Source organism: Propithecus coquereli, unplaced genomic scaffold (assembly GCF_000956105.1).
Source record: "Propithecus coquereli isolate 6110/MARCELLA unplaced genomic scaffold, Pcoq_1.0 Scaffold482, whole genome shotgun sequence".
Lineage (NCBI taxonomy): Eukaryota > Metazoa > Chordata > Mammalia > Primates > Indriidae > Propithecus > Propithecus coquereli.
Window position 1 is genome coordinate 466,477 of NW_012150641.1, and position 13,743 is coordinate 480,219.

Sequence of the window (13,743 nt, forward strand, 5' to 3'; positions counted from 1 at the left end):
GGAGCCCACTGACAAGTTCTTCTTCTCCAACTCTCCTTTTTCTACACTCCATAATAAGTCCCCTTTCTGTTCCAGTTGTCATTACATCACCCTTCATTCCAACAAACTTTGGTAATGTGTTATTTCTAAGCTTACATATTATTAACATTTCAGGATGGCAGTTTCCTGATGCCATGTAGGAAGGCACCCTAGTCTTACCCACAATATGTTTCCAAATCCCACTGCAGGATGGCTGCTCTCGGAAAGTATTGTTAGCACTGCCCGCCCATTCCCCTGGAACCCGAGGGAAAGGGGATAGATGCCTTTGAGACACCACCTAAGGTATACAGTAAGATGAGAGAAGCTGGCCTTTTCTTTATAGCACTTACCACCTTCTAGTACACTACGTCGTTTACAAATTTTGGTTTTTGTCTGTCTTCACCCACTGCGTACACTCCCCCGCAAACAAGCACACACTAGAACACCCATTCGGTGGAGGTTTGTCTGTGTTGGTACTTGCTGTATCCCCAGAGCCAAGCTCAGTGCCTGGTAGGTGCTCAGTCAATATTTGCTAAATCAAAAGCCGCTACAGAGACGCAGAATACAGAGGTTGTTGGTATTATTTTTGCTGTCCTAGCCACATCAGGAGTGGGGACCTTCTATTTTATTTGTCGAGTGAACATTTATTGAGCGGCTCAGTGTGTAATGTATATAATGTATACTGAGTGTGTACGAAGTGCTTAGCACCAGTAATGGAGATGGACACGGCTCTCATTAGAAGCACTTTGGCGGCAGGCACGACGTGCAGGCGCCCGGGCCCGGCCTGACCCAGGCCTCGATGGGCCCATACACAGTGTTCCCCAGGGAAGGAGGATCCCCAGTGGGAGCTCTAAGTGACTCGTTTGCCCTATCCAGCATGTTCCTGTTAGCTGTGTTGCCAGAAGATGAGCTCTCCTGCCCTGATCTTTGCTCCACATATCTCTTGCCCCGGAACTAGAACCCATCTCTTTTTCACTTGGACTCTTCAGGACAACGTGTACAGCACTAATCAGCAAGTACTTGTAAAAGAATAGGATATGTGATTGCGAAAGAGGAGAGTTTGGTATCTGGGAAAGCCTCTTAATGGTGACAGCTGTTTCTACTGGGACCTCGGCCCATTCAGAGTAAGGAAATGCAACACAAGACCCTTCTGGAGCAATGCCTTTTAGCTGTCTTTTCAAGACTAAGCTAGCAAAGCAAACTCACGCTCACGTTGCTCATATATTTTCCCAAATAACTAGAGACAAATAGTTATTTTTGCTGATGATCTCTCTACTAAAAGATCTTGGTTGCAAGTAAGAGGAAATTACTTTGGATCATTTAGGTTAAAAAACATGTAATTTATTTGAGTGATGTTGGGTTACTTGCGGGAACCTAAGGGATCATTGAGCCAATGAAGTCTGGGGAAGAAGCAGAACAAAGGCAAGGCCTGGGACCTTCTGGGCTGGGTTTGTGGCCCATCCCTCTAGAGTGTTACCATTGCTGTGACTGAGCCCCAGCTGTGCTCTGCGCAAAATCCACAATTCCTGGAGAAGTGGACCTGGTTGGTCTCACGTGGGCTCTGTCACCTCAGCTGTGTGTATGCGGGCAGGGTCAAGATGAGCAGACGTGGCTACTGGGCCACCCCAGGAATATGTTGTTTTGAGGTTTGGAACTCAGTGGCTCAGTTCAGATCTACCCAGAAGCCTTTTGCATCTTGGTCAAATGATTTGCTTTTAACAAACCAAATGGATAAGCATTTGATGCATGGACAGGGCATTATCAGACAGCTGTGTGTCTGGCCTGCCTTTTTCCACCTGAGTTAGAACTTTGCAGCAGTGCCCCATGTCACCTTGCCAGGTGTCCCTAATTGGTGCCAGGTGATGTATCCCGGTCCAAACAGGACCAATGAAGGGGTTTGTAATGGTGAATCCATAGCCTGACTGGAACCATCCAGAAATCTTTTGACAGTCCAGAGGGAATTGTCAAAACAAGATATCTGTAACAGAGTTCCTGACTGTCTTCTCAAAGACGCTTGAATTTCTGCCAAACTCCAGACAGATTCACACTCCCAGGGGTAACACGCGGCACAGTGAGGGGATGTTTCTTAGCAAATATTGATGCACCAGAGAATCAACATTAAATTATTGACTTGACAACTCATAATATGCTGCTTTGATTGTTGATGTGAAGGATTGCCTGTTTACGATGGAATTCTGCTGTTGACGTGTAGCGATTGCTGGGCTGAACTTATTTCAGGGAAGGGAAATGAATAACACTTTAAGAACATGGATGGGGCCTAGAAACTATTCGGCACTTTCTGTACAGGAAGCGACAATAATGGCCGAGTTTTTACATACTCCCTCTAAGGAACGGTTATCATCTGCAGAGTTTTATGTTTATTTGGGGGGAGTAGGTAGGAATGGGGTTGACTTTCTGCCTCTCTCATGAGACCAGCAGACCCAGAGAGAGTCGAATGTGCATCTATCTTCAACCCGTTGGAGCTGGCGCTCAGTAGGCACTCACCAGACGTCCGTTCAGTTCGGTTCTGGTGTGGGGGACTCTCTTGGGCAGATCTCATCCAGGGCATTGCTCTTGTCCAGCGTTGGGACAGCTCAACTGACAAGTCTGACCTGATGGGTCCTGGCCGGTGACATGAGTTCTCACATGGGATCTCCATGACCGACTGTCAGTGTCACTGTGGCCTCGCGGCTGTGACTGCTGCTCCAGAGCCACCTGATGCCCGGCCAGGTGCTTGTGCCCAGGGTCCCAACCCCCAGACCCCGGAACGTGCCTGCCTTTCACTCGGCCACTGTCCAGCTCCCCTGCCCTATCTCTCGTGGTCTTAACTCCCTTTAATTTCCTGTTTCTAGGCCAGTCCTTTTTTCCCTCATCCCAACCCCCTCTCCTTCCTGGTCACTCTCCCCCGATTCCTGCTTCCTGCTGAGAACGCTCTTGCTCTCTGGGCCCCAGATGTCTCTCTCTGCACCACTCTTTCCCACAGTCGCTGCCCTCTCTGTAGAGCTGATTCCTCTCACGGTTCTGTTTCCGCAGAGCGTTACCTCCTGTCAGCATGGCGTGGCGACGGGCGCCAGCACAGGGACCTGGAGGTGAATTCTCTCCAGATGGGGGTTTGGCCTTCGGGAGTGGTGGGCAGAGTTGCCAGGGGAGGAAGGTGCCTCTCTCTTCCTGGTGTTGCCTCTGCACCAATCCAGCCAGACCCACTCAGTGGCACTGGCCTGGCCTCTTGGAGAGTCACCTCAGAAAAGACCACAGTTCTTACCTTCAGGAAGCTGGCACTTCCCAGAAGAATGCAGCCAACGTTTAGTCAGCACCGGCCTCCTGCCAGGCCCTAGGCCATTACAGCATGTCACGTAACCCTCCCACAGCCTTGGGAAATGTGTGTGCTGTCCCTTGTGACCCCCGAGGAAGCGAGGTGCAGGGGTGTTGGGGAACTCGCCCACAGGGGCTAGAAAGGAGCCAGGCTCAGTCTGTAAGCCCCTCCTCCCCCACTAGCCTGTGTTCTGGACCATCATCTTGTCAAAGACAGAGACTGTTCATTGCATTCCGTCAGCCTGACACAAAACTGAGATAAAATTAAGACTATTTGGTGGCCAGCTTTTTGCCTTGTCATGTATTTCTTTGAGGAATCAAACCGTGTTGATTTGTGTGTCACCATCTGTGGTTTGCTGCCTCCATGCCACAGGACTTCTGTGGCCTCCTGGGTTGCCTCCTCCCATCCTGACCTCCCCAAGTCGGGCCGAGCTCCCCAAGTCAGGCCGAGCCCCGTGATGCTCCCTCCTGGGGAGCGTGGCCATTTGCCCAGAGCCAGTCTTGCCGCTGGCCTGCCGCCTGCGGAGGGCTCTCTGCAGGGAGTGCGGAGTGGCTGAGCCTCAGGAGTCTGGGCTCTTCTCTTCACTCTGCTTCACCTCTAAGTCCCATTTTCTTACCTATAAATTAGGGGAAATCATTGCCCTCCTAGCCTCATTGCCTTATGGTGAGAATAATATGGGATTTGAATACTGGTAAACTTTCTGGCTGGGTGCAGTGGCTCACACCTGTAATCCCAGAGCTTTGGGAGGCTGAGGCGGGAGAATTGCTTGAGCCCAGGAGTTCAAAACCAGCCTGGGCAACATAATAAGACCCTGCCATCTCTACAAAAAATAAAAAAAATTAGCTGGGATTGGTGGCACGTGCCTGTAGTCCCAGCTACTTGGGAGGCCGAGGCAGGAGGATCACTTGAGCCCAGGAGTTCAAGGCTGCAGTGAGCTGTGATTGCACCACTGCACTCCAGCCTGGGTGACAGAGTGAGACCCTGTCTGAAAAAAAAAACAAACGAAAAAACAACTTAGCACTTGTGCCTAATGGCATAACAGTACTCTTATTTTGGACTTCTGTTCTTGTTACACTGCTATTACCATTGTCATTGTCACCATCACTATTATCATTAGTGCAGCATAGCAGACCACCTGGCCCCCGCAGCCCCAGGTTCCCCCACCCCTCTCCCTCGCAGCTGGATGTGTTGCAGTGTCGGGTGCCCCTTTTGGTTTGCTTTAACCTTCTCCTCTGGCCCGTGACCCCGTCCCCAGCGCATGCCCCTGCCCTGACCCTCACTTCCGCACAGGCTTTTCCATCTGGGTCTTTCACAGCTTCGCTCACCTGGCGTCCCCTTGGCTGTGCACCGCTCGCCTGTTGGCTGAAGCCGGCGCTGCGCCCAGCACAGCTGCCCTTCCTGTAGCTAGTAACTGGAACGGATGCTGCCAGATATTCCGCTCTGAACTTCCAACCTTTCCTGGACGCCCGTCATCGCCGCCGGGCCTCGGCCAGAATTGCTCTCGCTGTTTCTACACTAAATGCCACCCAGGTGTTCCTCTGTTTTTGCTCCTCTTCCTTCTCTTTTGGAGCGAATGACATTTTATTTCTGTTGTTAAACGGAGAGACTGGCTCTGTGGCAGGACATTTATGGAGCAGCTGCCATCACAGGGCACCCTTCTCAGGCAGTGGGCTACACAGCGAGTGATGATTATTGTCGGCAGAGCTGCCATTTATTGAGTGTCAGTTACATTCTAGAAGTTTTATGTACTTTATCTCACTGAATCCCCACAACAAGCCCATGAAGTCAGTATGTTTCAGCCTTATTTTATAGGCAGTGGAACCAAACTCCGGAGAGTCAGGAAACTGTCCCCAAGTGTCATGGCTAGTCAGATCCGATTTCCCTGACTGTAAAGGGATGCCCCTCCCACCACGTCAGACTGATCCCTGTTTTTGGAGATGCGGTGGCCTAAGGAAAGCAATGTTATTAAATAGTAAGAACTGAAAGATGGAAGACAGTCATTGAAGAGCAGTAACCTTGCTGTAAACGCTTCTCGGCCTCTGGGAGGCAAGATCCTTGTGGGCTGAGCAGTCTTCATGGGGAAGTGGAGTCTGAGCCGAGCCCAGGGGTGGGCCAGGGCTGCACGCAGAGGGGAGTGGGCAGAGAATGTAAGGTCTGTTGGGGACACAGGGGCAGCCCCTGGCGCTGCAGAGGGAGGTTGATCCGTGCACAGAGAAAGGAAAGCTTCAGGGATGGGTTGGATGCCAGGCTAAGAACAAAACCAAACTGAGAAACTGGAGAAGACTTTTTGCCAGTGTTTTAAGGAAAGCATTATTGGGGGAAATTAAAAGTAGAACTGTAAATTAAATTAAAAGTAGACGCAAGAGGGCTGAGGTCAGAGACAGGTAGGTGCCTGGTTTCCCCCAGCCCAGCTGAGCGGCCAGGCCAGTGGCAGGAAGGCTGTAGTGTCCGCAGCCCGTGGCCCCAGCGGGGCACACACAGCCCAGAGTGGGCAGGTCTAGACAGTGGCCACCAGGGCAGCTGCCATGCTCCGATCATCGAATCTGAAAGTCAGAATGTAAATACGTTCACCTTCTCTGCACGGCGTCTACTCTTTTCTTAGCTTATTTGCCCAGTCATGGGATTAAAGGGAACATTTACATGAACTTTTGAAAACAAATATTCCAGTTTTGTCTCTTCTCCTGCTCATTCCCCACCTCTGCTCAGGAGTCTGCTGCTAAAAATCTGTTTGATCAGCGAGAACCACCCGGTTAATACGTTAGCAAATGTCACCTATTGACAGGCACAACTGAAAAAACAAAACCCAAAACAACCAGCTATGGAAGTCACTCAGAAGTGTGTTCTGTTCATCTTTCAAAGTTATTAGCTGCGTGAGGTTGCCTGTTGGCCCTGTGAAATATGAAATGCAAGGCAGACAGTAAGAATATGGTTCAAGATAACCAAACTAGCAGCAGCCAGGATGGTTTTCTTCCTGACAAAACCAGATAAAAAGACTTTCAGATAAAATCGCCTTTCATCCCTCCCTGCCTCCCTCCTCCTCACCCATCGGGCCCACCTCCCACAGTCCCCTGCAGCTACTGGGCCCATCCGTCCGTGCAGAGATATGCTCTCCCCCTCTCACACAAAACCAGACTCCATGTTGGGTATCCTCCTCCACGTCAGTCAGTGCTCAGAGCTGTCACCTACACTCCACGGTGGCACAGGTGTTGGCAGCACAGGCCCCGCTGTAATTTGCTGGTTTCCAGTGTTTCACTGGAAAAAAATATGGACCATTCCTCCAGATGAACAATCTTCAGAAAACACAACCCTGTTCCTGAGAGACTGTGTTTAATATCCTTTCCCAGTCTGAAAAAAGGGAGTTTGTTTTCTTACGTCCTTTTTTAATTGCCATGAGCTGGACTTGTAAATATTGTAAGTGGTTGAGTAATACTCATCTGGTAAACTGACCAAAGGAAATGGCCATCTTTTTCCACCCTTGTGACTCTGGCATCCCAGGCCTGCCCCTGAAAGGGGCTCTTGAGCACTGGGAGGGAAAATCTGCCTTGCCAGGTGCCGGCAGGGCCCGGGCAGGAGCTGAGTGAAGCGCGGAGGGAACGACCCTGTAGCCAGGAGCGTCGCCAGGTGTCCCGTGCCGGGGTCGGGGCAGAGAGCATCCATTGTTGGAGAAGTTGGCAGGTTCCCAGAAGTTCAACTGTCTTTCCTCGTTCTGAAATGTCAAACATTTCCTTCGCTGGGGGATGGATGAGTAGACCCCCTGGGGTTTAAGCACTAATTCTGAGGCGAAAGAAGTTCTCTGTTTCACACGTGACTGAATAAGATTCATGTTCTTCCTGCGTCCACCCCACAGAACGGTCTCCCGCGTCCTTGAGACCAGACGCACTTTTCTACGTCCAAGGTGTAGGAGGCTCTTCCCTACCCTCTGTCTTTAGGAAACATCAGACTTTCTGTGGTTATGTGTGGCAGTGTTCTTTTTAAATGGTGCCTTTTACTGATACTTACTGAAATATTTGTACATGAAATATGTCTGGGATTTGCTTCGACACAATGCACTGGAGACAGGGCGCAGGTGAGGGTGCACATAAAACCAGACGGGCCAGGAACTAATCCTTGTTAAAGCTGAGTGATGGCTTCGTCACAGTTCAGTGTACTCTGCTGTCTGCTTTTGTATATGTTTAACATTTTCCACCATAAAACATTAAGGAAGGGAAGGAGGGAGGGAAAGAGAAAGAATATTAAAAGAGAACAAACTCTTTCTCCCAGTTTTTCAGCCCCAAGGAGTCTGGGCCTCCCTCCCCGATCAACCCCACACCTGTCGTGAGTCCGGCTGCTCTGGACGGGCTCTGCGGGTGCAGAGAAGGGTTAAGCGCATGGGCTGCGGGGGCTGACCCACCTGAATCCCAATTCTAGCTCCTCCTCTTACTGGCTGTAGGCCTTGGGTAGGAGGGTTAACCTTCCGGAACTTCACTTCCTAACAGGTAGAGCAGAGATAAGGATTAAGCAAGGCAGTGTACCCACAGCATGTACTGCAAAACCTGGCGTGCGTGAATATCCTGTGTACAGTGTCCTTAGATTTCCCTGGCTTTGAAAAGGTTCTTGGTCACTCTTTCTGAAATATCCTTCCGAGGAGAGAGTCTCCATTCAGAAAGGTTCCAGAGGTGTGATCACATTCCAAGAAAGCCACACTTCTTACAGAGAAAGGCTGCAGTGATAAGGCAGACAAACACCTCCACTTTGGCTAAAACAACCCAAAAGGCCACAGTGGACTTTTGCTTATCACTGTCACCCGCCATCTTAAAATGACCTCCTCAGTTGACCCTTGGTACACACCCGTTTACTTAAGCCTGTTGAAAATCTCCTCCCAAAGGACTGCTGTTTGCTATGAAACGGTTAAAATGTAAAAGGCTTATTTGTCATTGCTCTTAAAGTCCTCATTTTCATCTTTGGACAAGAACCCGATTTATCACGTCTTATCAACTCACCGTCTAAGATGTCAGCCGCTGAAGAGCGTTTTCATTTTTCATAGGTACTGTGTACCCTGTCATGCCTTTACTGTGGCACAGTTTGTCTAGTTCACAGTTTCTGTGATAGAAAAATTAGCAGCTTAAAAAAGAATGGCTGTATTAATAATAGTTCCAAAGGCCCACCCACCATTCTGCTAAAACTATGCTATTAAAGGTCTCTGCCACCCGGGAGCTTTTTCTCTGTCTTCTTGGTGTCTCTGCAGTATTTGTTGGTAGATACCATTTTTTGAATTTTCTCATTAATTGGCCTCCTCGACACATTTTCTCAGCCCTCCCTCCCTGTTGACCACACCTTCTGTGTCTTACTGTTTCTTCTTGTCCCTTCCAGAAATTCAGTGCACTTACTCATTTATTCTACATATATACCTCGTGCCTCTTGTGTCCCAGGCTCTGTCCCAGGTCCTGGGGATGTGGCGGTGAACAAGAAGGCACAGTCCCTGCTGGGACGCTCCCATACGGGGAGGAGACAGATAACACCTGAGACCTAACTGATGATTTAGTGAGGGTTACCGTGGGGACAGAGGGGCAAAGAGCGCCCAGCTAACCGGAGGGCACAAAGGTGTTCCTTAAGGAAGCGACACTGGTGCTGAGTTTGGGAAGATGAACTAGGCAAAGAGAGGGGCGCGCGCTCTCGGGCGGAAAGGAGCGCCTGTGTGCAGGCCGGGAGGTGACCTGATCTGCTTTACGTTCTAAAAAGCCTCCTCCAGCTCTGCTGTGGGGAATGTGCTGAGGATCCAGCTCTGCTGTGGCGAATGCGCTGAGGAAAGCGGGAGGCCAGTCAGTCCCTCACTGCAGGGTTCCAAGTCAGGGATGGTGGTGACTGCTGATGCCGTGAGGCCTCTTCCCTGGGATTACAAGCTAGATGTGTGTCAGCTAAAACCAGATGTGTTTGGTTTTTTGGGGGGAGGAGGTGGGGTGAAGAAGATGGCATCCCTCTCTGTCACCCAGGCTAGAGTGCAGTGGCCTGATCATAGCTCACTGCAGCCTTGAACTTCTGGGCTCAAGCAATCCTCCTGGCTCAGCCTCCTGAATAGCTGGGACTATACGAGTGCACCACTATGCCCAGCTAATTTAAAAAAATTTTTTGTGCAGATGGGGTCTGTACAGAAAAGCTATGTTGCCCAGGCTGGTCTTGAACTCCTGGCCTCAAGTGATCCTCCCACCTTGGCCTCCCAGAGTGCTGGAACTACAGGTGTGAACCACTGCTCCTGGCCAGTTGTTATTCTCAATTTCTTTGTTCTCCTCACTTATTCCGCTCCTTCTCATAACCACCTTGTTTTGAAAATTCAGGATCACTTGTATTGGCCTCTACTCTTGGTCTAGAGCCCGTGCTACAGCCTCAGGTGCTCTCGCAACTATGATCCTGCCTGAGCCTCAGGAACAATACCTCTTCCTAAAACACCCCTCGTCATCCCCCTAAGTCCCTCAAAAACTCAGCCCCTCCCCCTTGTGTTAGGGGGGCCCAGGCTCTGGAGTGCCAGCGATCGCCCCACGCTCCACCCAGTCTATGTCTGCCTCTTCCGCTCCTATCATCTTCCGATACTGCACAGGGTAGACCTTTCGCAGAGCCAGGAGCAAGTTTTCAACCCCATACCACACGTATAGCAGAACGACCAAGAAGCAGTGGGACTTCTGTGCAGGTAGAGCTTTTGGTCGAAATGAAAATATGTTCTACTGGTTCTGGCAAGAAGATGGACTAAGATAATATTCTCTCTCTCTCTTTCTCTCTCTCTCTCTCACACACACACACACTCACATACACTCACACACACACACACACACACACACACACACACACACACACCCTTCCTTCTCACTGCAAGCATCCTGGAATGCTAGGTAAAACCCTCACATGTCAATGCATAGCTGGATTTACAAGGAAGAAAGAAAATCCCCAGATGAAAGAAATGAAGAGAGAATTGAAAACCAGAACCTAAGTGAACGAACTCATCCTGCAGCTGGGTCACTATCAGTCACGGTGATGTAGAGCAGGAGCTGGCCAACCACTGCAAAAGGCCAGGTGACAAATGGTTTAAGCCTGTGCAGACCAGCGACAGTGTGTCACATCTCATTCTTTCACTTTTTCGATAACTGTCAAAAAATATGCAAACCATTCCTAGCTCGTATGTTGTGCAAAAACAGACCCCAGCCAGATCTGGCCCAGTTGGCAGATCCCTGAGGTAGAGGCTTAGGTTTAGGTTTATAGACACCTGAAGACGGCAGGGGATAGGGTGGGGGGACAAAAACCTTGGGTCCCTGAGAGGAGGGACTCTCAAAAGTTTGGATCGTCAGAGAAAGAGGCTATATTAGAAGAAAGTCACCCACTCTCACAGGAACATGACAAAAAAGCTTGTCATATATTTTTAAGTCCTTTCTCAATATTCAAAACCAGGGGCATGCTGTGCTTACCTGGGTTGGGTTGAAAGTTTACACTACGTTGCACCCTGAGGGTCTGTGGGTAGAATTCAGCCAGTCTGTGCAGTTGGATGGAAACACACTTTGTGTTCACTTTCACTGGCATCTGATTGAGATTTCGCGTTTTCTTTGCTTGCAAACGTAGGCAGCAAAGCACAGCAGTGTGGTGACAGTAGTCACTTTGTCACCAGTAGAAATCAGATAGTTTCACATCAAAATATAAGTGCATGCGTTATTTCAGAATTGAAAAAAATATGTTTTGGTAAGCATGTTTCAGTATGATTGGAAATTTAAAAACACTTCTCGGTAATTACTGGGCCAAAGAAGAAATCAGTGGTGAAAATTTTTAAGTATTTAGAATTTAGAAACTAACAATAAAATGACTCTATAGCAAAACGTGTAGACGTAGAGGCATAAGATTTAGAAGGAAGATGGAAAATGACTAACTTTCAACTCAAGAAATTAGAGAAAGAACAACAAAGTGAATCTAGAGAAAGCCTGTGAGTAAGATTAATAAAAATCAAAGCAGAAATTAATAAAACAGAAAACGAAGAAACAAGAGATCGACAGAGCCCAAACTTGTTCTTGGAAACGATGACTAGGAAGAGCGCGCCCCTGTGGCAGGGGCGGCCAGGAGAGAGCAGGGATGGTTGGTGGAAGGGACGGTTGATAGGCGCGACAGAGCGTGTACATCACAGCAGAACGCAGCAGAGTCTCGTGCCAGTAATTCTGAATACTCAAAAGAGACGGGCAATTTCCCAGAAAAATATAATTTAACGAAACTGACTCAAGAACAAGGAAAAGCAGAGCTCCAGACATGAGAAACTGTCGCAGCATCGAGCGAGTGTTTAAGAGACGTTGAACAGCCATTTAGTCATTGATTCAACCAGGGTGTACGGAGTGTCCACCCGGGGCACTGCTGTGGGTGCTGGGACACAGCAGTGACAATCCGGACCCCACACTCTATGTCAGTGCTTCCAGTGCAACTTTCTGCCACAGTGGGAATGTTCTTAATTGCCTCTGTCCGGTGTGGTGGCCACGTGTGACTACTGAGCACTTGACATATGGTTAGAGCAACTGAGGAACTGAATTTTTAACATTATTTCATTTTAATTTCAGCAGCCAGATGTGGCTCGTGGTTACCTAGAGTACTGCAGCTTGCGTGACCCGTGGTCTCCTGTGGGAGAGGGAGGAGTGGGGCTGTCTGGGTCCTCAAGCAGCTGTAGGTGTGCGGTGAGCAGTCCCGGGCGCCAAACAGCCACGCACCCCCGTGTGCTTGGTTCACCCTGTTACTTTATAAAGCATTTTCACGTACTTTTTCTCATCTGCTCCTCGTTTCCCTCTTTGGGCCTCAGTAGCTCAAGGACTCCAGTGAGCAAACTTTTCTCCAGTGCTAACTTGGTAGTAGCCACGTGCCCTGCCTCTGTTGTGCTGTACCTTGTCCCCTCTGGTACCTGGCACATGCCAAGCACTCATTGGTAAATACCAGGCAAGGGAATGTGGAAGACAGGGAGTTCATGGAGTGAGGGCTACGTGCTCTTGGGCCCCGGTTCCACTTCATCAGCATCGGGTGAATGAATGGGCCAGCTCATGCCTGTTATCCCAGCACGTTGGGAAGCTGAAGCCGGAGGATAGCTTGAGACCAGAAGTTCAAGACCAGCCTGGGCAACATAGCAAGACCCTATCTCTCCCCCCTAAAAAATAAAAATAAAATAATTAGCCAGGCATGGTGGCACACACCTGTAGTCCCAGCTACTTGGGAGGCTGAGGCAGGAGGATGCTTGAGTGCAAGAATTCCATACTGTAGTGAGCTGTGATCACACCACTGCACTCCAACCTGGGTGACAGAGTGAGACCATCTCTTAAAAAAAAAAAAAAAAAAATTAAAAAAAGTGCAAAACTGAAATGTTCCACAAATAGGGGTTATATTCAACATATGTATGTTTAATATATATGTTTTATATATATATATATGGGAAAAGTCCCTCGGTCAGGGGTGTTTTTTACCGATGGATGACCTAAGTGTCTTAGACTCAAGGAAACAAGGTGCAGCCACATGGATAATGGAGAAAATGGATTCTAGAGTTAAACTCGTAAGCCATTTACTTTATTGATGCTTTATCAATGTGTAATTCAATTAGGTATTAAGGGTGGGCTGTCACCAGCAGCTTCCACCCGCCCCGTGGTCCAAGCTGCATGCAGATGCTAGAGTCAGGGCCGTAGCATGCACACACCCCGTGCCCCACCCAGGTCCCCCGTCTTGCGGTCAGGAGCGCAGGCACAGCACTCCAGGTAGGAGGGCTATTTCCAGTTTCCCGGAGCCCGTGCCTTCTGCAGCCCTAACCTACAAAGCCAGAGTTGTGCAGCAGCCCCAGGCCGCTGACTGCCACCCCCTACCCCGGAGCACGAGTGGGAGGCTCAGAGGGAGTGGGCATAGCACTGTCCTCTCTGCAGATGCTCCATGGAGTGTGTGACGCCTTTCTGGCAGGAATCACTAAAAGAGTTATCTTCTACTCTGTTTTTCAGGGATGATCATGGTGATTTTATTGCTGCTTGTGGCTATTGTGGTTGTTGCAGTCTGGCCAACCAACTGATGGCAATAAAGAGACGACCAGCTGTGACACCTGCCAATGACGGACAAAAGCCCAGCACCCTTTTGGTAGCAAAACCTGCTCTCAATAAATTCCCCTAAAGCTGTGAACTCTTGCCGCGCATTGCTTCAGAAGGCACACAGCTCTGTACCTAGAGCATTGGGTCCAGCGTGGCCCTTTTGGTTTCAGCCTTGGTCATTTAGTGCTAGCCAGAGGTCCCTCAAGTGGTCACTGCCCCATGGGTGCCAATGGATTCCGGCCACCCCGTGGTGTGCAGCCATCCTGGGGGATGCTGAATTAATAGGCAGTTTGAAATCTCAGTGTGTGGTCTGCTTGGGGAAGCCGCGTGTCTGTGTAGGAAACGAGTGTACAGTCACGGCCACGT

At 49.5% G+C, this 13,743-nt stretch overlaps 1 protein-coding gene across 1 annotated transcript in view; it reads left to right on the top strand.

The window, feature by feature from the left end:
- Positions 1–13,468, top strand: part of STX8 (syntaxin 8) — a 261,397-nt gene extending 247,929 nt beyond the window's left edge. The window contains exon 8 of the mRNA XM_012655606.1: positions 13,294–13,468. Coding sequence (XP_012511060.1) covers positions 13,294–13,361 — 68 coding nt within the window. The 3' untranslated portion in view covers positions 13,362–13,468. The remainder of the gene's footprint in view (positions 1–13,293) is intronic.
- Positions 13,469–13,743: the final 275 nt, after the last annotated feature.